Here is a 24,276-nt window from a genome sequence, read left to right on the forward strand (position 1 = left end):
TCTGATGTGACGTTACACCAAAGATGCTGAAACGTCTCAGCTTACACCTCAAGGTTCAGGTGGGTGGTTGTATGACCGGGTGGGTGTAACACGACGTGTTGTCCCTGTTTAGCTAGGAATGAATTTAACGACGCATAAATTGGTTATTTGAACCTCAGCAAGTTAACTCATTAACGTTTTCAAGTCATATCTCCAACTTTCTTGATTCAGTCAGTGTAACTTTGATGTTAGCTCGCTGCATTTAATACATACACTACTGTTAGTTGGCTATAATAAGCTAACCATCACTATATAACCGTAACAATGTGAATTATTGATGGTAGCTAAAGGCTATATGTTGTATTGTCTTCATTGGTTTCACTTTTATTTCTTTAGGAAAAGGAGATGGCCAAAGGAAAAGCAAAGATCGACAGCAGTGGTAAAGGAGATGCTATAACATCTAACTTTGATGTGATGAACAGAAACAATATAAGTGATTCACACGTGAGAATATTAATGATAAAGTGATGCAATTGTATATTAAGTAGAATTTACCATTTAGTTTCAAATGCTGTCTTTCAAAAAAGAATTATAATCAAATTTCAGTGTACAGTTGCACATTAAAGTTTATTTTTTAAATAACATCAATCAAAAAGACTTTGATGTGCTACAGCTGAACAGAAACAATATATGATTTGATATTTTTTTAAAGACCTAAATTTAAAACTTTATTATCAACTTTATTGATATAAAATTGCTTCAGTTTATCACTAAAACACTCATTTTAAGTGGAAATTAATTAATTTAGTTGGTCCTTATGTGTCAAGTCAGCTTAGCTCCACCGCAGCCTCGGTCACTCAGGTCAAGGAAGAGGGAATGTCCAAGTGATGAAATCTCAGAGACTGATGATGTCCCGGCTACTCTCCATCATCAGGTGATTGAAACAGAACCTACATTTACATCTTACCAAGCCAACTTGTTGACAAGTCATTCTTTTTTTCAGGACACTGAAGTAAATAATACAGCAGTGGCCGCACTGTTACAGTGCCACCACTCCCCTCTGCAGGAATCTACTATGATTTCAACTCAACAGTATGAGGCAGCAGAACAGTCGTCTCTCGCCAAACAAGATCCTAACACAGAAGAAAAACAACCAGAAGCAACAAATGTGGCGGTTAAAGCTCTTGAAGAGCAAGAAGAGACCGCAGTTACCAATCCCAACAATGATTTTCATCCGGAGGGCGTTAAAGTACATCCTGATAATGATGCTAACAAGAGTGGAAAGGACCAGGAGGAATGTAACAGCTCACCGTCTCAAACATGCACCGATCAACTCCAGGTCTTCTTGCCGATCTCTGAAGAGGGTGATTTGGAGGAGCAACTGAGTGCAAAGGAGACCTCTCAATGCAATTTGGAGAAAAAACAAGAAGCCAGCCAAGAAAAACCCGGTAATGTGTACATGGTTGATGTCAAGGAAATCATAAAGGAGGCCGTTGCGGGGTTACCGGCCAAAAAGAAGCGACGGATGGGTATGTGTGGGCTGACAGAGAGAGAGAGGAGTCACTTTTTACACAGCACGAAAGCGTGAAAACTGGCAGAACGGACCTGAGAGAGTTGAGAAGCAGATTTGTAATAACACAGCTGACCTTGTTGCTCAGGAAGAGATTATATCTTCCTCCCCCTTATCATCCTCACTACCCATCCCAGTAGGCAGTGTCCCAGAGCAGGACGAGGCAGAGACACAACTTCAGTCCAGTCACTGTGCGGGGGATGACAGGTCAGAATAATGTAGTGAGTGAGGAATACAAACTACATGTTAAATATCTTTCAATGTTAGTTTAACATCGTCAAGACGATCACCAGTGGTGGAAAGAGTTGCGTCATGTAGAGCTGCAACAAGTAGTTGACTAATTCTTTAGTTAATCGACAGAAATATAATCGCCAACTATTTTGATAATCGATTAATCGTTAAAGTTATTTGTTAATGCCAACATGCGTTATGTTACCAGCCTCTCAAATATGAGGATTTCCTGCTTTTCTCTGTTTTGCATCACATTCAACTGAATATATTTGGTGTTTAGACATCTGTACTCTATTGTGGACACATTTTAAGTCATACACTGCTTATAAAAGTTTAGGTGAAATCACTCTAAACAGTATACGTGACTACACTAACAGGAGTTAATGTAACTGTTTGTTAACACACAGGGCGGAAACTGAAGTCCACTCTGCTGCCACCACCTCAGATGGGACCGCCACTGCGTCTGATTCAGACTGCTCAAAGGGAAAGAGTTGTGAGGCTGAAGAAGTCATAGTGCCTGGTTCAGAGCAAAACGGGGACACAAAGTTAGATCCACCACTTGCAGAAGAGGAACACGAGGGACGCACGGCTGAGACTGTGGCTGAAAAACCACTGGAAGAAATAAAAGACGGGGAAGATGGGTCAGCAGCAGGAGTAGACCAAAGTCCTGCCATCACTTTTTACTCTAATCCGACTCAAAATGAGGATACTGAGAGCGGGGATGCGATCGAGGCTGCCCTTCTGCAGGTGAATAGTGTGAGCAGGACAAGTGAGAAGAAGGAAGAGTTGACCCGGGATGCTGGGGACGGGGATGGAGCAGAGGCAGCGTCATCCACACACACCCAGTCAGGAGGATTCAATGGTGTGGAGCTCTGCGAGGCTGCAGCGACACCCAGTGGCTCAGAGGGGAAAGACAGAGTGGGTGGTGGTACAAACTTTCAAAATACCAGTTTAGTGAAGCTCATAATGTGGTTTTGTTATTGCGTGTTAAGCAAATCGTTTTTCTGTGTTTTGCATATGATGTCATGTCACACCACATAACTGTGCAGCGTTTATGATTAATGCACCAGCGAGAAAAGTACTAAATCAGTGCTGAAACAATTCATCAATTAAGTGATCAGCAGACAATTAATCATGAACAGACTGTCAGGAGTCGTTTTAATCGTTTAGTAAGAGAAGATACCAAATATTAGTTGGTCCCAGCTTCTCGGGGCTGCCTTCTCTGTTTTATATCATCGTACATTGAATATCTTTGTGTTTTGAACTATTAGTTGGACAAAATAAGCTATTTGAATTTGTCACCTTTCACATGTCTAAATCTAGCTACTCAAATAATTTATATGAAGCTGATTAAAATGTGCAATAATGACAAATAGCAATATGTCAGCTTTAGAAGACGTCTGATAAAGGAGTATTTTAAGGAAAAGCCGGATAGTTGCTTTTTCACTAAAAACAAACATGAACATTACAACATTCATACATACTGAAGGTTATTTTCCTTTTCTACCTTCTAACTTTACTGAAATGGTTTCTTTGTTGTTGCACACAGTGTGAGTGTGATGATGAGCGCGGTGCTGGTTCTACTGTGAACGCTGAGCCTCCTCAGACCAGGGACACCGCTGACCCGTTCGGATTTGGGTGCTTGGATTACGTGTCAGACTCGCAGCTGAACACCATCGTTCTGAGGTAACGAAGAAGGGAACGAGTTAAATCTGAGCTCGGGGGTTAGCTCATCAGAGGCTTGGGAAACCCACTGGTGTCTTCTTCCACTTACTAATTTACAGGTTGTAAAAAAGCAATTCAAAACATTGTTAGCAATATTATAAAGGAAGTAAAAGCTCCACCCCAAAGATTATAAACAAGGACAGAGGAAAGTATTACATGCAGTAAGTTCAGAAAGACATGTTTAATTCCTTACCTCATCTTCAAGAAGACATCAACATTTTCAACAAAGACATTTTCCTCTGTCATCATATATCTAAACATGTCTGTACTTCTACAGAACATTAAGGTAATGTTTACCTTACAAGCCTGAAGATAGCTAGATACTTTATTCATCCCGAGGGAAATGTAGACATCCAGTATATACAACACATACAAAAACATTTGTCGATGCAAATGTAAAGTAATTAAACAGTAGATAGATAGATACTTTATTCATCCCGAGGGAAATGTAGGCATCCAGTAACTTAAAAGACATTATACATTTATTAACATTACACCCCCTCCCTCCATTAAAAAGTACAAATAAAATTTAAAATGCGATAAAGGCTGTACATTATAAATACAAATGTAAAAATACAGACTGTTATAAATAATTGCAAAAGTTGGAATCCCCCTGCCATCACAGAGGAGTTGTATAGTCTTATGACCAGGGGGACAAAAGAGTTCTTGAGCCTGTCTGTGGAGCAGGACAGGGACAGCAGTCTGCCGCTGAACACGCTCCTCTGCCGGGTGAGTGTGCTGTGCAGAGGGTGGTGGGCGTTGTCCAGGATGGTCCTTCTCTCTGCTACTGTCACCAGGGAGTCCAGCTCTGTGCCCACTACAGAGCCAGCCCTCCTCACCAGTCTGTCCAGCCGCCCTGCGTCCCTCTTCTTGCTGCTTCCTCCCCAACACACCACAGCATAGAAGAGAGCGCTGACGTACTCTCTGAGGTAGTCCGTGAGGTAGTCCGTGATCCATCTCACCAGATGTGAGTCCACCCTCATCTCTGTCAGCTTATCTCTCAGGAGTGGGGGCTGGATGGTGTTAAAGGCGCTGGAGAAATCAAAGAACATCATTCACCGCGCCACTCCCCTTGTCCAGATGAGAGTAAGCCCTGTGTAACAGATAGAGGATGGAGTCATTCACCCCCACCTTCGCCTGGTATGCGAACTGCAGAGGATCTTGTGCATGGTGGACCTCAATTTTGACGGGGCGCTTCTATTTTAACAGGCGCATGCTTTTTTAGTTTTTACGACGCTGGTTTAGCGGTTCAGGAAACTCACAGACATGCGAGTTAAGCCATCTCGCGTGATGCTACTCAGCCAATCAAATCTGTGCATTCCTGGCGGCAAACATTGCGGCTTTGAATACAGACAGATGAGAGGTGAGAGGCGCGTGACAGACGAGTTAGCGATACAGGGAGAGAAGACGGAGAAAGTGGAGAGAAACACAGACGAAGAGACGAGTGAGCGGCAGACAGGGAGAGAACAATAACTACTCATGGCGCTCTCCAAGAAGAGAAAAGTCAACAGAGCTTTCAACCCAGAATGGACTCATTCATGTTCATCCTTCCCACTGGAGCACAACACCAGCGTCTCATCTGCTCAGAGACCGTGGTGCTCATTAACAGTGGTGATGTGAAACGCCACTATGAGACAAAGCACAACGTTTGACCAAACATACTCACTCAAGTCTGAACTGAGGGCACAGAAAATAAGCACTCAGAGCCCAATGTGATTTTGATTTGTGACAAAATAAAGCAAATAGGCCACCTGTCAGCATCATCATCAGCCACAGAGAACAGTTTAACCCAGGATGTGCTAGCCTGGGTTAAACTGTTCAATTGTTAAGATGTGTTGAGACTGAAATATTCTATTATTGGTTGAGCGTTAAATCAAGATGTGAAACAGTTAAAGAAAAAGGGAAATTCAAGCTGCTGCTACACTTTATTTTATGTTTCTAAGATTAAGCACTTTATTTTAAGATGCACAATATTTCAAAAGCTATTTTTTTTATTTTCTCAATTTTATTTTTAAATGCAGCCCGAGAAGAACATTATACATAGCTACAGTAATATATATATATATATATATATATATATATATATATATATATATATATCTGTATAGTTCAATGTTAAGTGACAATAAATAGTGTCTAAATGTTTTTAAATGGTACTTTCTTTATTAGAAAGGTTGTTGGTGACATGCAGACGTTGATACAGCTACGAGGCTACTTCAATATATATCACACTAATTCATAACGCACGTTACACATTATGATGCTCCGGACCTTTGCTCGTGGAAATATTCTCTAACAGGACCTCTTAGAATTTTAGTTGAATACCCCTGCCCTAGGGTGTTTCTTTTTGGGGACAGGGATGAGACATGAAGTCTTCCAGAGAACTGGGACCCTCCCGCAAGCTCAGGTTGAACATACACTGAAGGGGCTCCCCGAGTTCTGCAGAACGGGCCTTTAGCATCCTTGGACACACTCCGTCCGGGCCAGCTGCTTTACTGGGACGCAGTCTCTTCAGCTCTCTGCTCACTTGATCTTTGGTGATGGTGGGGGGAGGGGTGTTACATTATCCATGGAGATGATGGGGGGGAGAGGGGTTGCAAAGTCCCTGGAGGCAGCCTGGGTGTCGGTGTTGGGGGAGGTGAGGGCAGGGGCAATGTAAACACATTGCAAGGATATAAAACACAAATTGAAGATAAATATATGAAAAAATACAAATGAAGATTGTGCATAAAACTAACATAGCCAGTATCTCTCAATCTAGCAAAAGGTGATAGAGTTGAATAATAAAGGTTACTGTGAAAAATATAAAATGTAAATATAATGCACATTTTTTGCAAAGGCTAACAGCCAGAACCTGACTGACAATCCAAAGACACTTTTATTTTTAACCATCAAACTTATTAATTCCTCTCCATACAGTGAGGTGGAGAAAGAGGAAGATCTTGGTTCTCCAGATCATGAAGATGCTACAGACCTGATCTGTGGACTCGTCAGAGAACTCTCCTCTCTAAAGTTAGTAAATGTTTATGCCAATATTTTTATATATATATATATATATATATATATATATATATAGTTTATCATTGTGTGTCTTTTTCCTCTAACCTCCCCTGTGTTCATCTCCTGCTTTTCTCTTCCCAGTTGAACTTTTGACTCGTAACACCATTGGTCAGTTTCTTTCTCCTCACACCCACCTCTGTGCTCTAATTGGCTGGAGTGTCTCTTCAGCTGTTGACTGCTTGGCACCTTTTGCAAGGGCCACCTTCAGGTCAAGCTTTGAAGTGGGTGGATGGTATACATGCAATCGGAGTACCTACTACTCTACAATGAGTTCTGAACTCCTTTCTTATGATGAGGTTCAGATGTGGAAAGTCGAAGCTTTGAAAGTATTTTTTTTTTAAATTTAAAGAATTTAAAGGTTTCAGGAACAAAACTGGAGCTTATTGCCAGGGTGTTTGCTGCATCAGAGATGGCCATTGAGGAGCAACCAACAGCTAACGAAAGACTTTCAATCACTGAAAAATAAAAGACTAAGCTTATGGTTATGCCGAGTGGCGTTTCAGTGCCTGATCCCTTGACATTGCAGGATGGCTGGGTCAATGAAAACAACAGCATGACTTCTTGGCTGCCGATATACCTCAGCGATATGACATTATTTTTAATGTCTGACCACCCAGGGAAGCATGTCGAGTTTCATAAACGAACTTTGAACGAATACAAAGAAGGCAAAGCATTTAGACTGTTTGACTCTGGCTGGTTGAAACAAATATCTTTCAATCCTCTCGCAGATTCTGAGTATTGCTTTTTGAAAGCAAAATGTACTCATTCAATGAAAGTTTCCCATACGCCACATTCGGCATGGATCTGCGCAGTCAAGAAAACTGGCGATATCATAAGTGCTTATTGCAGTTGTGTTGCAGGGTAAGCTATTATAAATATATACCTAACTTGTGTTTGTTAATTATTATAAAACTACCACATACCCCAGGTCGAGTTCAGGATCAGGGAATTCATTTGTTGGTTTTCCTTGCATGAAATGCTCACTGCAAATCTGCGAAGATTTCTTGGGCTCCCAAGACTTTCCATTGTAATCCTGTGTCTTTACAGCTTTGGTCCATGCTAGCCTTCTGTCTTTGTTCTTTAGTGCTGTTGGAAATGGAAATAGTTCGAACGGGGGCTTGCAGTCGCAATTTTTCATCAAACGAGTGCAATCGTGAAGCTCACAATGAGATTCTGCCCATTTATTTAGCTTTCTCCCACTGCTCGAACATCCTTTCACCACACAATGTCGGTGTCCAAATCCCATAACTAGAAGAGCGATGATTACACACTAAAAACTAGCCAAATACAATGTAAACACGCTTGAAGAATAAGTTAAATACAATGTAAACACGCTTGAAGAATAAGCTAAATACAATATAAACACGCAGAGAAGAATGGCGACCCTTGTAGAGTTGGTGCTCACTTTTCTAGGCCCGCCACACCAGCTTGCATTGCGATTCCACCGGAAGCCCGTAACTCCGATTCCATGTATACAGAGGGAAAACTCTGGGCAACAATTCAAACTGATATATTATGGGGTTAATAGAAGCCTAAATACAACTTGGAGCAACACTTTTTAAAGAAAGACTGACATTTCCATAACCCAGATAGAAAATGGAAGTTTAATTGTTTTCCCTGTCAGACATCCTTTACTTAACATCTTCAACCTGCTTTAATCTGTCCAAGTTGTAGTCGAATGCAAATCTGGTAAAGATAAAGTTATTGAAACTGATAATCAGCTTTTGTCCTCTGGTTGCTTTCTAGTCGTAAGGTCATGGCCTCTCACCGAGAGCTGGAGAACCTGCGCCGTAGCAGTAAAAGTTCAAGGAGCTCCATACGTTGAGGATCAAGTCCCTGCCATCCTGATCTTCACTGTTGCCCCAATGGTTTGTGGGTAATTAAAAAACTTGTGTACAAATGTTTAAATATTTCACTCTTGTGTCATTGACGGCTGGAATGTTTAATGTCTTAAGTTTTTCTGGTTCTCCCCAAATAAAGCTGGGTGTTTATGAAGTCAGTAATCTGAGTATTATTCTGGAAGTATTAACCATCATTAGTTAAACACCAAGAGGGAAATGCACCCCATGTGGCTGGCTCAAATTCTTGTCAAATAAATAAATGTGTGATGCAACAAAGAATACACACACACAGATGTTGTCAATTTACATATTTATAACTTCTGACATGCAATAATATTCACACACACACACACACACATTTCTTTTCACAGAGTCAGAAGAGCTGAAATGGCATTTTAAGAGCCACAGTTACTTAAAATAAAATAACACGCCTTGGGAACAGGCATTTACTCTACACCTCAGAACAGGAACAAGTCACTCATATTTCTTAAAAAATTTAAAATGCTGACATGGTCACATGATGTTTTCTATGCTGTGGTAAAGTTATTACTGATGACTGACTCTTAGAAAGGGTTGACAGTGTTATAATCCTTCAATGCATGGACAGGAGATATGAAACTGGACATCAAGTGGCCACGTTTTAAAAGTATGTAAAATAAAAAAGGCATGTTTCTTTGAATCATGTCTTTTTCTTTGAAACATGTCTTTTTTTCCCCCCTCTCCTCCCAAACATAATATCGGGCGGTCGTTCTTGACTTACTCAGAATCCCAAACTGACGCCGTTAGGCTCGGCCGACAAAAAGACCAGCTGGAAAATAACTCCAATCAGCTTTATAGAAGGCTACACGGCAAACGTGCCAAAGCATGCAAATGAAAAACAAACCACAGATACACGTGCTAATAAACAAAACCACATTAATAAATGGACGATTCAGCCTTCTGTGTCTTATTGCTACCTGCCACCTGTTGGATCAGCGTCTGCACTTTGCGTACACGGAGCTGTACGCGCTGTCCACCTTCGGACAGAAGCGCTTGGTGTGAGCTTTGGCCCCCGTGGCTCCGCACAGAGGACACACATACTGCCGCAGATACGGACACAAAACGTCTCCGGCCTGGTTCTTCAGCCAGTGGGATCCGCACACAAAGTGGGACTCTCCGTTGTGCTTGCAGAAACTGCAGAACATACGCTCAGGCGACGCAGGTAACAATGGCGGCTCCGGGGTTTTCAAAAGAGCGGTTTTCTTGTAGTCTTTTGGTCCCCTGGAGCCCGTCGGTCTTTGCCCTAGCTTCACACCCAGCATATCTGGGGCGTCAGTGCGAAAAGGGTCTGTAGCGTACCACAAACCATCAGTTGGACGCTGATGAGCCAAAGAGCCCGGGAGCGTAGAGTCACGGGAGGGATCTAGTGCACAATCTGCCCCGAGGGCGCCGCTATGGCTACCTGCGTTAATGCGCACAGACGTCAGTGCCTCGCACAGACCATCGGACTCTGATTGCGGAGCTTTTGAGGCTGACAGGGACTCAGTAGTTGTGTGCCGGGCCAGGATTTCTCTGATCGTGTCCGACAGTCCTATGTAGTCTCTCCAGGGCTGGAAACTGTTGCGGTCTGACTCCATGAAGCACGGCAGGTGATTAAAGAGTCCCCAAACCATGCCGTTCATTCTAGCTTCTGTCGGCCAAAGGTTTTCGTCTCGTCTGCCAGGCTCCTCTTTCAGTGAGACGATCGACTTGTTGACTTTGTAATAGCGACGTGAAGGACAACAGCAGACAAACGGTGCAGAGCGCGTGTAACAAAGTTTTTGAAGTAATTGGTAATTGCTTACAAGTGGTGATCAGAGGCGCCATACCCCCCCCCCCCCTCCGCGTGCCAGTAGCCAATCAGGTAAGCTCATGCACCGTGCGTGCGGGGCCATGCTATTCTGCCCCCTCATGCACAGTTACCTGCCTGTTTGCAAACCAATATGTTTTAGGTTTCAGCTTTTTAGGTTGTGTTTCTAATGTTTTCGTTAAATGAGCAGTGTGGTGACGTAAAGCTTAACGTCACGAGGATGATTATATTGAATACCAACATTTCTAAGAAGAGTTGTGGAATCTTGTCTATCAGTGTAAAATGTATTTTAATTCATGCAGAAGTATTAATAATAGCTGTGATTGACCTTCAGGTTCTTCTAAAAGAGATTTGAAGCAGCAACCTTCACTGCTGAAGGCAGCTAATACTTTCACTAATCCTCGTGGGAGACAAAGGAAAAATAACAAAATACATAACATAATCAGACAGGACATGCAAGGTCTCTGGATGGTATGAAAATGATGTGAATCCTTTGCTATGGCCTTCAGTCACCATGTCTTATCCCAAATGAAAACTTGAAATGACGTGAATGACAGTCATCAAAACACCAAATGAATATATTTTCTAAGAATGGTGTAACCCTCCAGTTGAGTTCAGAGACCTGTAGAGTCCATGCAGAGAAGCTGTTCTGACCGACACCTTCCTAGAATACTTTGTTGTTTTCTCCCTTGTCACCCATCTGCATGTCGGCTCCACTACTGAGTTATTGAGGCCCATATGCAGTGTCTGTATCCTTATGGGTCAGTGAGCAGATCAGCTGTGCTGCTCACTGAGTTCTGTTTGCTGCTGTGAAGCTCAGTTTTTCTTGTGCAGATTATATGATGGTGAGAGTTGTGGCCTTGGAAGAATCACTGAACGGGCCTACCAGACACAGGCCCATGCACCCAAAATGTCAGTCTGGCCATCTCCTACAAAATGTCACTCGAAGAGACACAAAGACCATGGAGAGATGCAAAATGACTACAAAGAGGTACAAAACAACAAAAACAAAACGCTCAGTGTGGCAGTGGGGTGTGGTTAGGGCGCCGGCTGCTGGGGAGAGACAGGAGTGTCCCAGCTGGAGGCCAGACAGCTGAACGGAATCAGGTAATCAGTCACATAATAAATGATGGTGATGGTGATGACATACTATATTACTTATTCAGTTCAAACCTTGAAAGAGGGCCCCCTGGGCAAACACGTGCAAAAGGCCACTGCTCTTACTTAGGACTAACACACAGACTTTATAGTTGCTGTGCCTTTTGTTTTTGTTGTTTTGTACCTCTTTGTAGTCATTTTGCATCTCTCCATGGTCTTTGTGTCTCTTCGAGTGACATTTTGTAGGAGATGGCCAGGCTGACATATTGGGTGCATGGGCCTGTGTCTGGTAGGCCCGTTCAGTGATTCTTCCAAGGCCTGCCTCCCTGTCATCATGAAAAGTAAAAAAACAAATAACAAAATAAAATATAAATGTATATTTGTCCACTGGTCTGTGCTATAACTGCATTTTCTGTATGATTCCAATAATTTAGATCATTTTTACAGTCAAAATCGCTAAATTGGCATATTCTCTGTTAGATACAGGAGAGATGCGAGCTGAGGCAGCGACGAGCTGAGCCTCCCCTCGGATTGCGCAATCCCTCGCAAACTAGGTTGAGCGCATGCATTTGGCTCGTGCCTGTTGCTATCTCTCTGTATGTCGCCAATATAATGTTTAGACACTTTTATTATGCGTCCTGACTTTCCATAGTCCAGTTAATGTATGTAATGTATGTGTGTAACATATTTAGTCTTGCTGATGTGACATAAAACCACAGTGAAAGACACCAGGTGAGGCAGACAGTACTGGCGCACTGAAGAGGGCGCACGTGAGCCCACAGGTTCGTGTTGCTGCTGTTGCCGCTATAAATGTAATGTTCTTTTTTGGCCAAATATGTACCTTACCTGTGTGTGTGTGTGTGTGTGTGTGTATAAAGAATGCTGATATGAGATGTGAAAAATAACCAGTGGTCAATGTTCATGCTGCCAAGAAAATGGTGAATAAACTACTCAGTTGGGTTCATATATTTGTAAATCTGACTCTGAAAGAGTGAGTGCCTCCCCAGCCATGAACTTCACTGCACGTCACTGGTGCAGATTATATGATGGTGAGAGCTGTGGCCTTGGAAGAATCACTGAACGGGCCTACCAGACACAGGCCCATGCACCCAATATGTCAGCCTGGCCATCTCCTAAAAAAATGTCACTCGAAGAGACACAAAGACCATGGAGAGATGCAAAATGACTACAAGGAGGTACAAAACAACAAAAACAAAAAGGCACAGCCACTATAAAGTCTGTGTGTTAGTCCTATGGTAAGAGAAGTGGCCTTTTGCATGTCTTTGCCGAGGGGCCCTCTTTCAAGGTTTGAACTGAATAAGTAACGGACAATGTGTCAAGCAAATATAGTGAGTGAGATGACAATTTCATTGTATGTCCTGCTGCAGTCTTTTAAATAAATCTTGGATTTTTAACTGCTTTTACATAAAGGACAAAATGCTCTACAGTAGTCAAACTCAGCCACTTTGAGAACTTATTTTATTGGCCAGACTGAATTACAATTACAAAAGTGAAATAAAATAACAGTAGGATAAAAGTATAATCAGCCTTTATTGATTATTTTAAAACATTGAATATGGTACATGAATGTTTTTAATCACCACCTATCCTCAAAATGACATTCAAATGACCAGTCCAAGTGTGGAGTCTTCCGTGTGTGCATCATCCCGTCTGCTCGGCCGTCCCACATCTCTGACTCGTCCACCTCTCTGGTTCTGAGGGAGAAGAGAGGGGTCGGCAATAGAAGTGTTAATGCTAAACATTTAACATTTGGGCCAAATTAGAAAAAACATTTAAACACAAGTTAGTTTGTGCATATCTTTAATCCAATCTGTAGTTATGCCCTTTACTATCAAGTAAATGTTTTGTTTTAGTTCATTTTTTTAATGTGTGTGTGTGTGTGTGTGTGTGTGTGTGGAATTTCATAAAAAGGAGAAAAGCAATGAAAACATATTAGCTGTATTTGTTTTCTTCTGCATCAGCGCCACACAGGGCCAGACTATAAACACCCATCACACCTTTGTTCTGAATACTTTGGAGTTTATGAACACAGGTAAAGATCAAGACGTTTTTTGTTCACGGTTCATTTTTCTCTTTTCATGCACACTGCCATTGCTATGAAAGCAGTTCTTGACTAACCTGCAGTTGTACGACAGATTGAGGGCAGAGTAGAGCTCAGGGGTGCTGGGGGTTTCAACTCTGACTTTGCCCTGACGTGACCCAGACAGAGCGGCTGTCCCCGACTTGGTGGAAGAGGGTGTAACGGGAAGAAAGCCAGATATGCCAATGGGCCCCAAACTTGAGACACCTGGAGTCACATATATGTACATAATGTGTTTTCAGTGATGACACATCAGTCTCCCACCACTCTAATGTAACTGCATACTCACTGAGAGCAGCGCTCCCTCTCCTGTTGCTTGGTGCTCCTTTAACAGACAGCAGCGGGTCACACAGATACTGCTGCTTTAGGAGAGAGGCCTTCTGCTGCTCAAAATCACAGCGCTGTACACACAAAAGATACAATTTACAAGCAGCCTTGTAATTTGAGTAACAAGCAGCCGTATCAGGCGAAACACTACAGGCGGAAACAGTTTTCTTCATGCACTGGTCAATTTTGAGATTTTGGGCTATTTTGCTTCCATAACATGGTCTTCTCTCAGACTAGTGGAAAACATCCAGTTCACACATTTAAGTATAGATTTCGCCCAAATTTAGCAAAAGATGGCATTTGCATATTTAAAGATAAAATGTCAGAAAACTTGTATTCTTGTAAAGAATAATGTATTTTTGTAAGTAATCAACGAAGGAAGTTTCATGGTGATATGTTTCTATTTTCTTTACCCTATTCACCTGTAGAGTTTCCCCTTTAAGCATCCTGTGTGAGACGACACTACTGTCAATGTACATTGAGAGGGAAAGAGATCCCTCGTCTCTTTGCACCTTTTCTTTCTTCCATTTGTTACCCTGCTATTGTTTTTTGGGGAGAGTTTTGCTCTATCCTAATTAAGTGTCTAAGGTCAGAAAGTGTCGTACACATTTGTGATTATAAAGCCCTTTCAGGCAAATTTGCAAACAATAACAGTCTCTGCCTCATTTTCCTCCCACCTCATGGCTCAGTCGGATGGCAGCATCTGTGAAGGACTGCCTCTCCTTTTCAAAAGTCCGCCTCTGGTGATCGAGCTCTGCCCAGCGCATCTGAAGACGTTCCCACTCTTCTAAAAAGTAGGAATCAGCCAATTCAGAGGGGACAGGTGAAGCAAGGCTGTCCTGCAAACAGAGAGTAGAATTCCTAAGTCTGACTCTAGCGAAAGGTTGTACGAGAAAATGTGTGTGTGTGTGTGTGTGTGTGTGTGTGTGTGTGTGTGTGTGATGGACAATCCTACCTGCAGCAGCTGCTGTTGTAATCTGACAAGCTGTTGATTCTCCTTCAGTTCAGTTTCTAGTCGAGCCAGGAGTTTGTCATGGTCAGTACCAGAGTGGCCTACACAGTCAGAAGACCACATGTGTTTCTCAATCATCGGTTTAGAAAAAATAAATACACATTTTGTATTATTGTTTTCTAAAATTCTATGTTTTAATATGCAAATGATCTTATTAGATATGTGGTCATTTGTATATATTTCCAGAACAGACATCTGAACATTGAATAAAATCAGGTTCAAAATTCTTGTTTCACGTTGTTGACACATTAGAGTCAAACGTTTTAAAAGATGGAGTTTGGGATATTTCTTTGCGTCACTCCATAAATCAGAAAATACCATCAGCCATTTAAAAAAAAAAAAACACCTTACAAATAAAATAATTAGATATCAGGCTGTAAAGGATATTAGAAAAACCCCTCTGTAAAAACCTTCAGAATATAAATAGGAATGAAAGTGAAAGGCTCGGTGTATGCAAGTGCTACTGAAGTGGAGATTTCTGGTTTAGAGTATGAGACATTCTTTTGAGAATAGTCTTTAAAAAGATTTCATGCATTTTGCAGGACACTACATGTGAACATTATATAACAACAGATAATCATCACACCTCCCCAGTTCATTACTTGCATTAAGACAATTATTTTCTGTATTTCAAGTTTTCTGAAATGTTATGTTTTAATATGCAAATGAGGCATTACCTAATGATAACTTTTAGTACATTTTGGAGAAATCTACAGACGCAAATAGACAAAGTTAGTCAAATAAACAACTACATTTGGAAATAAGACATGTTGTCTCGCCTTAAAGCTGAACATGTTGACATATCTGGAAAGTGTAATTCTTGATACAGTCCTCTCAAAAAGGTACATTAAAGCAGCACTTTAAAGATAGTTAAACCTGGGTGTTTACCTTCAGATAGGACGCCAGTCAGTCTCCTCTGCACCTGCCTCCAACTCTGAACCACACCTCCTGTCACATGATCACCAAGCGCTCCCTCAACTCGATCCAGCTTTTTGTCTTCAGTCTGGTCCTCATCCTGAACATCCACCACGTCCGACAGGCTCTTTGTAAAAAGGTTAGACTCATTTGTTATGTTGAATACTTATCTCGGATTCACCATTATATAACTTCCAAGATCAACACAAGGTCATTTTTGTAGCTGTTCTGGAGCTTTGGTTGGCTTTACACGATCTTCCTCAGCAGGTGGAGTTTCTTTTCTTCTTAAGACTTAAAAGTTCAAGGAATGAATGTTTGAATGAACTTCACAGCTCCAGAAGCGCTACTAAAGGGACCTTGTATTCAGCAAACTCTGCTTTAACTCGTTAACCCAACTCTGCAGCAGCTTCTGCTGAGGAACACCATTTGATATGATAAGACAGCTCCGAGAGATGTTTTCAAAAACATCCTCTTTTGATAGTTTCACTAAGTGTTTGACAATGTATCTTGGGTAAATGACCAATGCTAGTTATGGACCAGCAGCTGCCTCAGTTAAAAAGGCTTTATTCTTTTCCTCACATGTTCCATGTCGACTCTGAGCGTGTGAAGTAAAGTGGTGAGGCTGTGGCGCAGCTTCATCGCCTCCCTGAGCTCTGCTTCTCTGCGCTCCAGCATCACACGCAGTGTTGCCTCTTCTCGTCTACAAGGTGGAGAGAGAGCAAGAGGGGATTAGAGAGGGAGGTGCAGAACACATTTCAAGGCTGTAAGCAGAAAGGCGATGATGACTTACTTTGCAGTAGACCTGGATGACTTGAGTGGCTGTTCCCTTTTGCCTCGACCCCCAGGCGGAAAGTTCAACACCTCTATGGCTGGATAGAACAATGGAAGGTGGGAAATGTTGCGTGGTTTCAGAAAGTGTTTGGTAAGCAAACAGCTGCATGTGAAATATTCTGTGGATTTAACTGATACAGGACAGAGGGAGTCTCACAGGGTCCTTTCTCTCGGTGTCGGTCAGACACTCGCTCCTTCAGGCGGTTGGTGTGCTGCTCTCGACGCTTCAGCTCCGCCTCCTGCTGGTTATACCGCAGCTGCAGACGAGTGCACTGGCGAGAGGGTAGAGATGATTTTGAGACTGGGGGGGGAATAGGGTAAAAGGTATGCAGATAGTAACATATTCCACAATGTCAGTCACACATGGAACTTACTTTGGCTCGTTCACATCTCAGCGTGTCCTGAAGCCTGGCCACGTGCTCAGACATCTCCTTGAGTTGCTCCTACACGGTAGAGGTTTAGACCCCCACCCCCCCCACCCCCAGAGTTACAAACATCAGTTTTTCTCATTTGCTCAAACACATTTGTACATTCAGAAGTTAGATTTTAATTAGTTTGCTGCAACCAACACGCACCAAAAAGCAAATTCTCATCAAACAATCCAACTTGAGGTCAAATTAATATATTCTCTCAAATCTATTGTTGAACGAGGCCTGTGCCATTTGTTTACATAATCATAGTAAGCGCCAAAAAAGAGAAGCAAGCATAAATTGTTTTCTTTTCTCCAAAGATGATTTTACTAGAGATAACACTGCACCTTTTTTAAATACCCTGTTGGTACAGCTTTTGTACTGCATTCTTTCTTCACGACAGAACCAATAAAGAATACTCAGAACACAGAGGTGGCATGTTTTATACACGGATAAAGACCAAATGCTTCCTTTTGTTTAACGCAGTTTATCTAATAAAGTTTTGGATCTTTCTATGCGATCTGGGTTCACCGTTTTGAAAAAAGGTGAACTAATAAAAAAAAAAGAGGAAGACTTCTGCTGTGCTAAAAAGGTGATGAAGATCAAGTGGATCCCAGTTTAATTATAAACGTGTCTTAGCAATCGAGAAAAACTGTAAATGTATTTCTATCTACCCACCCTGAGGGAGTCTCCTTGCTCTTGGTTCTCCTCCCTGTCGTTCCACCAGGAGTCACTGTGAGAGAGCTCATTCAGAGGGCTGCGATCCCTGAGCAGAAAGGAGTCTGGCAAGAAGGAGCACATTAAGGACAGAGATGGTCGTACAAGGTGTTGTGGATTTGATTGTTTTTACCAGCTTGCATCGTCTGAAGGCTCATGCATCTATATTTCAGGTAAAAGGTGACAGTATTACCTGAGTACTCAGAACATCTTCCAACTCTCTTCTGGACAAACCTGGAAGCCATCGGAGTGCCTTATTCACATATTAGCAACAAGGGCACATTTTACTCACAAGTCAATGTCGAGACATACACTATATCACAAGGGACCAGTTCATGTTTCTAGTTCCTTACCTGAGCAGAAAAGTAAAACGTCCTGAGATAGATGCTGCAGCTTTTATTTCCAGGTGATGGCACTTCAGCTGATTACCACTAACAAAAGGCTGGATGGGAGCTTCAGGATCTAACACGATCAGTCCAACTGCTTTCTACCAAACTTAAAGTTGCGCACATGGTTTGAAAGTATTGACTACTTTTTCTATAAAGGAGCCGTAAGTGTTGGAGGCCACATTCAAAGAAATATCCATTATGGGAGGAGCACATTTGATAATCCCTGAGACACAACAAGAGTTAAACGCTCAGCTGATTAAACTCAACATTTAAAAAATAAACTGAAACTGATTTAAGTCCCAAAATTCCCATCACGTCAGCACGTGGTGTCACCTGTCAAGTGGATTTGGGCATGGTATTGTGCTTTCCAATAGTATAAGTGGAGTAAACACAGCATGTATTACCAGAATTCTTTGTTTTTTTCCTTACAAATACATTACAAATATTAATAAATTGGTCTAACTTTCCAGGAACCTCTCTGTATATGAAACAACAACCCTGAAGTGGACACGCTGTGGTTAGTGTGAGCTAACGGAGTTAATGGTGCTGCCTGTCTGCTATTACCCTGTACATTTATGACCGTGAGGCCAGATGTCCACAGTCATTATTTGACCACGTACATCTAGTCTAGCAGTTCACCGGCCTACAAAACAACTTCACTTTACAACCGCCAGATATGGCTGACTGAATCACAATGAAATGAAAGAATAAAATGAAACTTCTATGTAACATCTTTGACCTGTTCATGTGTTTTAGTAACAACAATAAAATAAAAGCTTACGAGTCATGAAGTCTTATAAACAATTTAAAAGTGTTAAAAAGTATGGATGCGCCGGTCCGAAAGTCAAATGGACCAAAATCAGGAGGGAAAAAGAAAAGTATAATGAAATACGATCCATCATCCTGTCATTGACTGTTCTGTTATATCCAGTATTTTACACTGGAACTAGAATTCCCTTGAGATTCAAACTTTTGCACAAAGTTGCAGTTTAAGTTTGTTCAAGAGAAGGGAAATGACTTGATAAAATGACAAATGACTCAAGGCTGCGGTATCTAACCATCCCTATTGAAAAGAGATACTTTAAAGTAATCATTGTTCTTGATATTCAAAAATCACAAACAGCAAGTGTCCGAAAAAAGTAGTTTAATTTTTAAAAGGTTGCCCACAGTAGCAAAGTTAAGAAAGATAGAGGCTAGCGGTAGTAAATGTTTTGGTTGATTGGAATATGATTCCAGTGTGGAAAACGATTAATGCAACAAGTCACTGCAGCAAGATTCAATTAATACAAACAATATTTAGAAGTTTTGAGCAGATATATATTAACATTTCCTGTTTGGCCATTTGAGTATATAAAAGTGATTTACATTAAATGTGCTCCCAGGTTTCACTATCCAAACAGTGTAAGGCCTTGACGTGTGTATTTAAATTAAAGACAGGAACATATAAGCTAACAAAAGCAACCTCAACAGGCTGTTAGATATATACAGAAAAAAGACTGGATGAAAGGACACATGCCCTGCACCGATAGGTTTAAAGTGTACCATGTTGCTGTACCTTAGAATCAGAGTAACACTTTTATTATTGCCACAAATACATAGATCGTTTAAGACACCAATCAATTTAGCTCAAAAGCTACCAGTATGTCTGTTGGCCACATAGTTTTTGAAAGACACACAATACAGTGTGTGTGTGTGTATATATATATATATATATATATATATATATATATATATATATATATATATATATATATACACACACACATCACAACATTTTCTGATTCTTGAACACCTAGTTTAAATTAATGTTTGACCTGCCACACAAAACAAAAGAGGAAGTGGCACTTTCATAAACCAATCACATGGTTTCAATTTCACTGCCAGGAGACGGACACCATTAGGTCATGAAACGACCAGACATTTTAAGTATGAGGTAAACCAAGAACAACTTAATCATTAGTCAAGTTAGTGTCAATAACAATTATTTTTTTGTTTTTTACATGTAGAATTTGGCCCCGTTTTAATGTAACTGATGGGAGTTATGATACCATTAATTTTGGCAAACAAGTGGAGCAGTTCCCACCCCCAAACCCATCAGTCCCAAGCTGCATCTTCCCAAGAAGAGCTGCTGGTCGACCCACAGCGACATCGCGTAGAAGTGAAGAGGGCCTTCGATGGGTAATGTCAGAAATCCTCCACCTTTCTTCCTGCTGTAGATAGACAGAGATCATTGAGAAACACTTAAACCAATAACAATTAAAACAGTTATAGGACTTGTTCTCTGAAGACATTCTGATATGTCACAGTAGCACAAGTGTAAATAATAAAATGAGTGATTGCTGAATTTCATTCAGCTGCTTCAGTTTCAGGCTCCTGGTGTTGTTCATGACGGCTCACTGTCATGGCAATAAGATTGCTAAGTACCTTGTATGTAACTAAAGGACAGCTAATAATATAATTACAACAGGACAATTCAGCATTATATTCATAAATTGTTCTAAAATGAGTAGGGAGCTTGAGACAGCAGATGCTGTTTTAAGGAGAAATTTTAATGAAGTTTTTCCTTGTTTCCTGATAAAGAAAGGATTCCATTAAATCACGGCTCTGTACATTCATGGTTTTGGTTATATAAATGTGCTCCCACTAGCTTGTATGGTAATCATGTTAATCTGACCTAGGTTGATTGGATAGGATTTCCCAGAACTTAGTGACATTTCTTATATAACTTAGTGGTAAAACAGCAAATGTGTCTGTTACTTTGAGCCATGATAAACTTGTATGCATGTCACCAACATGTGTTTTACAAGAACAACAAAGTGTCCAGAGTGGTAGACAGTAGTAGTAGTTGCAGCCCCAAACTTGTATGCAGGTGAGTGAAGAAGTCATGTCAGCTGTTGAAGAAACATTGCTTTAAATATATATATTTATTAAAAATGTTATGTATTATTTTAATATATTTTTTAAATGTTATTCTTTGTCTTGTGTATGTTTGAATATTGATATAGTTATGTATTATAATTATGTTATATGTTATATATATATATATATATATATATATATATATATATATATATATATATATATATATATATATATATATATATATATATACACACACACACACACACATACACATATATATATACACACATTAGAATATATTAGCGCTACAACTTCTCTGTGGCTCTTTGGGCTTTATAGTGACTGCCTGAATTTAGTAGATTAATTACAGTGTAAACTGAATGTGATGGTGTAATTAATTTCTTCCCTAGTGTAATTAATTGTACAATTTAACTCCCCAGCTGGAGCCTCAATGAAGGCTGGCCCACCTCAGAACAGGGAGCAGGACTTTGGGGGTCTGAAGGGATTATCACTGGAGGGGACCCCGACCAGGAGGGGGTCCTTGGAGGCATTTTGCAGACAGAAGTTCCTCAGCTCAGCAGCAGCCTGGGACACCTGCAGAGCCAGACATATGATGGTGGTGTGTGAGAGGAAACAAACAGCCTGTCACATGAACAGTTGTAATGCTCCAGCTGGCCTGCTGTCAAACGTACTCACCATACACCGACTAACTGCCACAGTTTTGCCTATAATTTGCAAGCGACAGCGCAATACACGGATGTGTGTGTTTACTATATGACAGATACTGTTCACCTGTGTCACACTAAGAGGTGTATCTTTGATAAACGTGTCACTTCTCTCGATACTTTGACACTTTAAAGTGGTGACGCTTCCCCAAAACTGACAGCCGTTAAAACACGGAAGAAACTGTTCGCTTGTAGATGTGGTTAAACTCGCGTTTAGTTCACTATAAACCAGTTAATGTGTGGTGCGTGTAACTTCAATGACCACTTTGTTGAACCTATGATGTAAGGGTCTACTCTGAGTCACTTCTGCAACAGTTTGTCTCCGCCATTCAACAGTCGTTGTCTCAGTCTTCCGTGTTTGTGTGTCAGTGTTGAGGGGTTCGTACCTTGATCCTCCGGATACTGGCCTCTAACCGGAGCTGCTTCACGGCCCTTTGTGCAATAATTAAGTTGTTGCTGGCATTGTTGTTGGACATGACGACGGCTGTCGGCTGACAAAGGTTAAGGGCTACTTAATCTTGATGGCCACCACCGAGCGGAAATTAGCCCCAACTGCTCTAAACCCGAGTGGGAAACATTGGTCACTAGGGACCCCGCCCACTCTGTGCCAGCAAGCCATGCTATTGGGCGCTTGGCATGTCAATCAAAAAGTGACGTTAAACGCCCCCTGCATACACTGACCATTATTATGAGTTTCCTCGAGAGCAGAGTTGTGTATACTGTGACCTTCAGCTGGAGGGTGAATAATCACAAACACAGTGGCTAATCAACACTTAATTTACCTAGCAGGAGCTAATTACTATTTCAAATTAAACATGTTAAATGTGAGGGCACAATTTGTGGTGGGATTCATTCCACCAGACCAGCAAGCAAGTGAAAGCTGGTCAATACCACACAATTTGGCAGTGGTGGAAGAAGTAAACAGATATTTTTTTAAGTAAAATGATCAATACCACAGTTTAAAAATACTCTGTTACAAGTAGCTTAAAGGTCCTGCATTTAACATCTTAACTAAGTAAAAATGAAAAAAGTACAAGCATCAAAACATACTTAAAGTAACAAAGGTAAAAGTATTCATTATGCAGAATGGCACATTTTAGAATAATATGTTTTATCACTGAATTACTATTAGTGATGCATTGATGTGTACATTACTTTAATGTTGCAGCTTGTAAGAATGGAGCTAATTTTAGCCCCTTTATAAACTGCTTGGTTTGTTTGGTTTTAATCTATAACAATATATCATAATTTAGTAGTTGATTTATATTTTGTAGTATTAATATGAAGCTGCAAAGTAACTAGTAACTATAGATGTCAAATACATGTAGTTAAGTAAAAAGTACAATATTTCCTCCTAACATGTAGTGTGATAGAAGTTTAAAGTAGAATGAAAAGGAAATACCTCAAAATTGTACTTATGTACTTGAGCTATTTGGTTTGGATCTGATACCAAGGTCAGGAGCAACAAGAAAACCAAGACGAAGAGGTCATGACAGCTCAAACATAAGAAAATAACTAATAGCAACGGGAGGCCACATAATGATAAGTCATTCACAGGTAAAAAAAAAAAAGGTTCATGTACATAAATACACATACTGTATATACGGACATTTGTATGTAGTCTACATGAAACAAAACAAAGGCATCCAAGGTTAAACAAATCTCCTGAGGGTGGTAATGTCAACGCATATCAAACAGGTTTCCCAGATTTCAAAGTAAACTTCAGCTTTTGAGTGTGATAAGTGTGTCAGATAGTTCATATTTTAATATAACTGTTAGCTAGCCAGGCATAGTTTCATGTCTGTAATCCAGTTTTGTGCTTATTACGCATGAAATTTGCACCCGACACATCGAGAAGTAGAGAAAACAGACTCAGTGTGTTAGTTAGTGTGAGACCTCGTGCCAAAAGTTGTTGACACATTTCACATGTCAACCTCATGGTGGTGCCAGAGGAAAAGTCAGGGGCTCACCAAATGTATTATAATTCCCCTGGCAACCATGGATACTCATTATACTCATTAAAACGTTTTTGAGACATTTCAGTCTGGACCAATGCCATGGTTGCCATTTTTAGATTTTATTTGTTAACTACTGCATGTTCCACCCAGATACCGTTTTGTTAAAAAAAGAAGTGATTTTATATCTCAATCACACATATCAGTTCCACAGTTCAAACTATAATACGGAAAAATTGTCACTTGATTCTTAGCCAAAATAACAGATACAATGTTTTGGAAACAAATCTAAGCAATCGAGCAATCTAAGGAGAAAAAACTAAAACATTTTCTCTATAATTTCACTTGAAACTACTCATTTTGCTCTAAAGTTTTTATTTGAATGAAAAAATACTCAGGACTTTTCATTTGTAAAGTATTGTAAACAATATTCACAAACGGGTATTTTTTTAAATACTAGAAAACATGCTATATCTTGATATACATCGTTATCGAGATCTGAAATGAACTATATTAAGATTTTATCACCCAGCCCTAATTATGACCCCCATAATTGTTTTTTATTTGATAAGAAACCCATTAGAAAAGGTAATATAATTGATGAATTATATAAAGTATAGTGAGTCCTATTATATACAAAGACTTATACAATGTTACACCAGTTTTATTTATGAAAAAAATAAATCTTAAAACAAAATAT

At 40.5% G+C, this 24,276-nt stretch overlaps 4 protein-coding genes across 5 annotated transcripts; 1 reads left to right on the forward strand and 3 right to left on the reverse strand.

Annotated features, from left to right (window-relative positions):
- Window positions 1-23: 23 nt before the first annotated feature.
- LOC115007599 (uncharacterized) lies at window positions 24-8,558 on the forward strand. Its single transcript, XM_029430541.1, has 7 exons — window positions 24-59; window positions 376-483; window positions 1,527-1,756; window positions 2,188-2,698; window positions 3,330-3,466; window positions 6,425-6,517; window positions 8,312-8,558. Exons 1-7 carry the CDS (start codon window positions 24-26, stop codon window positions 8,388-8,390), a joined length of 1,194 nt encoding a protein of 397 aa, XP_029286401.1. The 3' UTR covers window positions 8,391-8,558.
- Window positions 8,559-8,699: 141 nt separating this feature from the next.
- On the reverse strand, window positions 8,700-10,205 carry nanos3 (nanos homolog 3). Its single transcript, XM_029430606.1, has one exon. The coding sequence runs from the start codon at window positions 10,065-10,067 to the stop codon at window positions 9,378-9,380; it is 690 nt and encodes a 229-aa protein (XP_029286466.1). The 5' UTR covers window positions 10,068-10,205; the 3' UTR covers window positions 8,700-9,377.
- Window positions 10,206-12,864: 2,659 nt separating this feature from the next.
- LOC115012700 (afadin- and alpha-actinin-binding protein) lies at window positions 12,865-18,093 on the reverse strand. The gene is made up of 13 exons (XM_029438445.1): window positions 17,999-18,093; window positions 17,839-17,898; window positions 17,607-17,710; window positions 16,893-16,961; window positions 16,676-16,790; window positions 16,478-16,556; window positions 16,267-16,387; window positions 15,661-15,814; window positions 14,716-14,813; window positions 14,438-14,599; window positions 13,723-13,834; window positions 13,472-13,640; window positions 12,865-13,047 (listed from the first exon to the last, which is right to left on the reverse strand). The coding sequence occupies exons 2-13, from the start codon at window positions 17,888-17,890 to the stop codon at window positions 12,930-12,932; spliced, it is 1,353 nt and encodes a 450-aa protein (XP_029294305.1). The 5' UTR covers window positions 17,891-17,898; window positions 17,999-18,093; the 3' UTR covers window positions 12,865-12,929.
- A 1,065-nt stretch (window positions 18,094-19,158) lies between these two features.
- Window positions 19,159-22,200, reverse strand: LOC115007894 (guanine nucleotide-binding protein G(I)/G(S)/G(O) subunit gamma-10). 2 transcript variants are annotated; one of them, XM_029431014.1, is made up of 3 exons: window positions 22,008-22,200; window positions 21,364-21,490; window positions 19,159-20,241 (listed from the first exon to the last, which is right to left on the reverse strand). In XM_029431014.1, exons 1-2 carry the CDS (start codon window positions 22,095-22,097, stop codon window positions 21,365-21,367), a joined length of 216 nt encoding a protein of 71 aa, XP_029286874.1. In that variant the 5' UTR covers window positions 22,098-22,200; the 3' UTR covers window positions 19,159-20,241; window position 21,364. The 2 variants fall into 2 exon arrangements, with proteins under 2 accessions (XP_029286874.1, XP_029286867.1); XM_029431007.1 differs by having other exon boundaries at window positions 19,159-20,244; window positions 22,008-22,199.
- Window positions 22,201-24,276: the final 2,076 nt, after the last annotated feature.

Source organism: Cottoperca gobio, chromosome 1 (assembly GCF_900634415.1).
Source record: "Cottoperca gobio chromosome 1, fCotGob3.1, whole genome shotgun sequence".
NCBI lineage: Eukaryota > Metazoa > Chordata > Actinopteri > Perciformes > Bovichtidae > Cottoperca > Cottoperca gobio.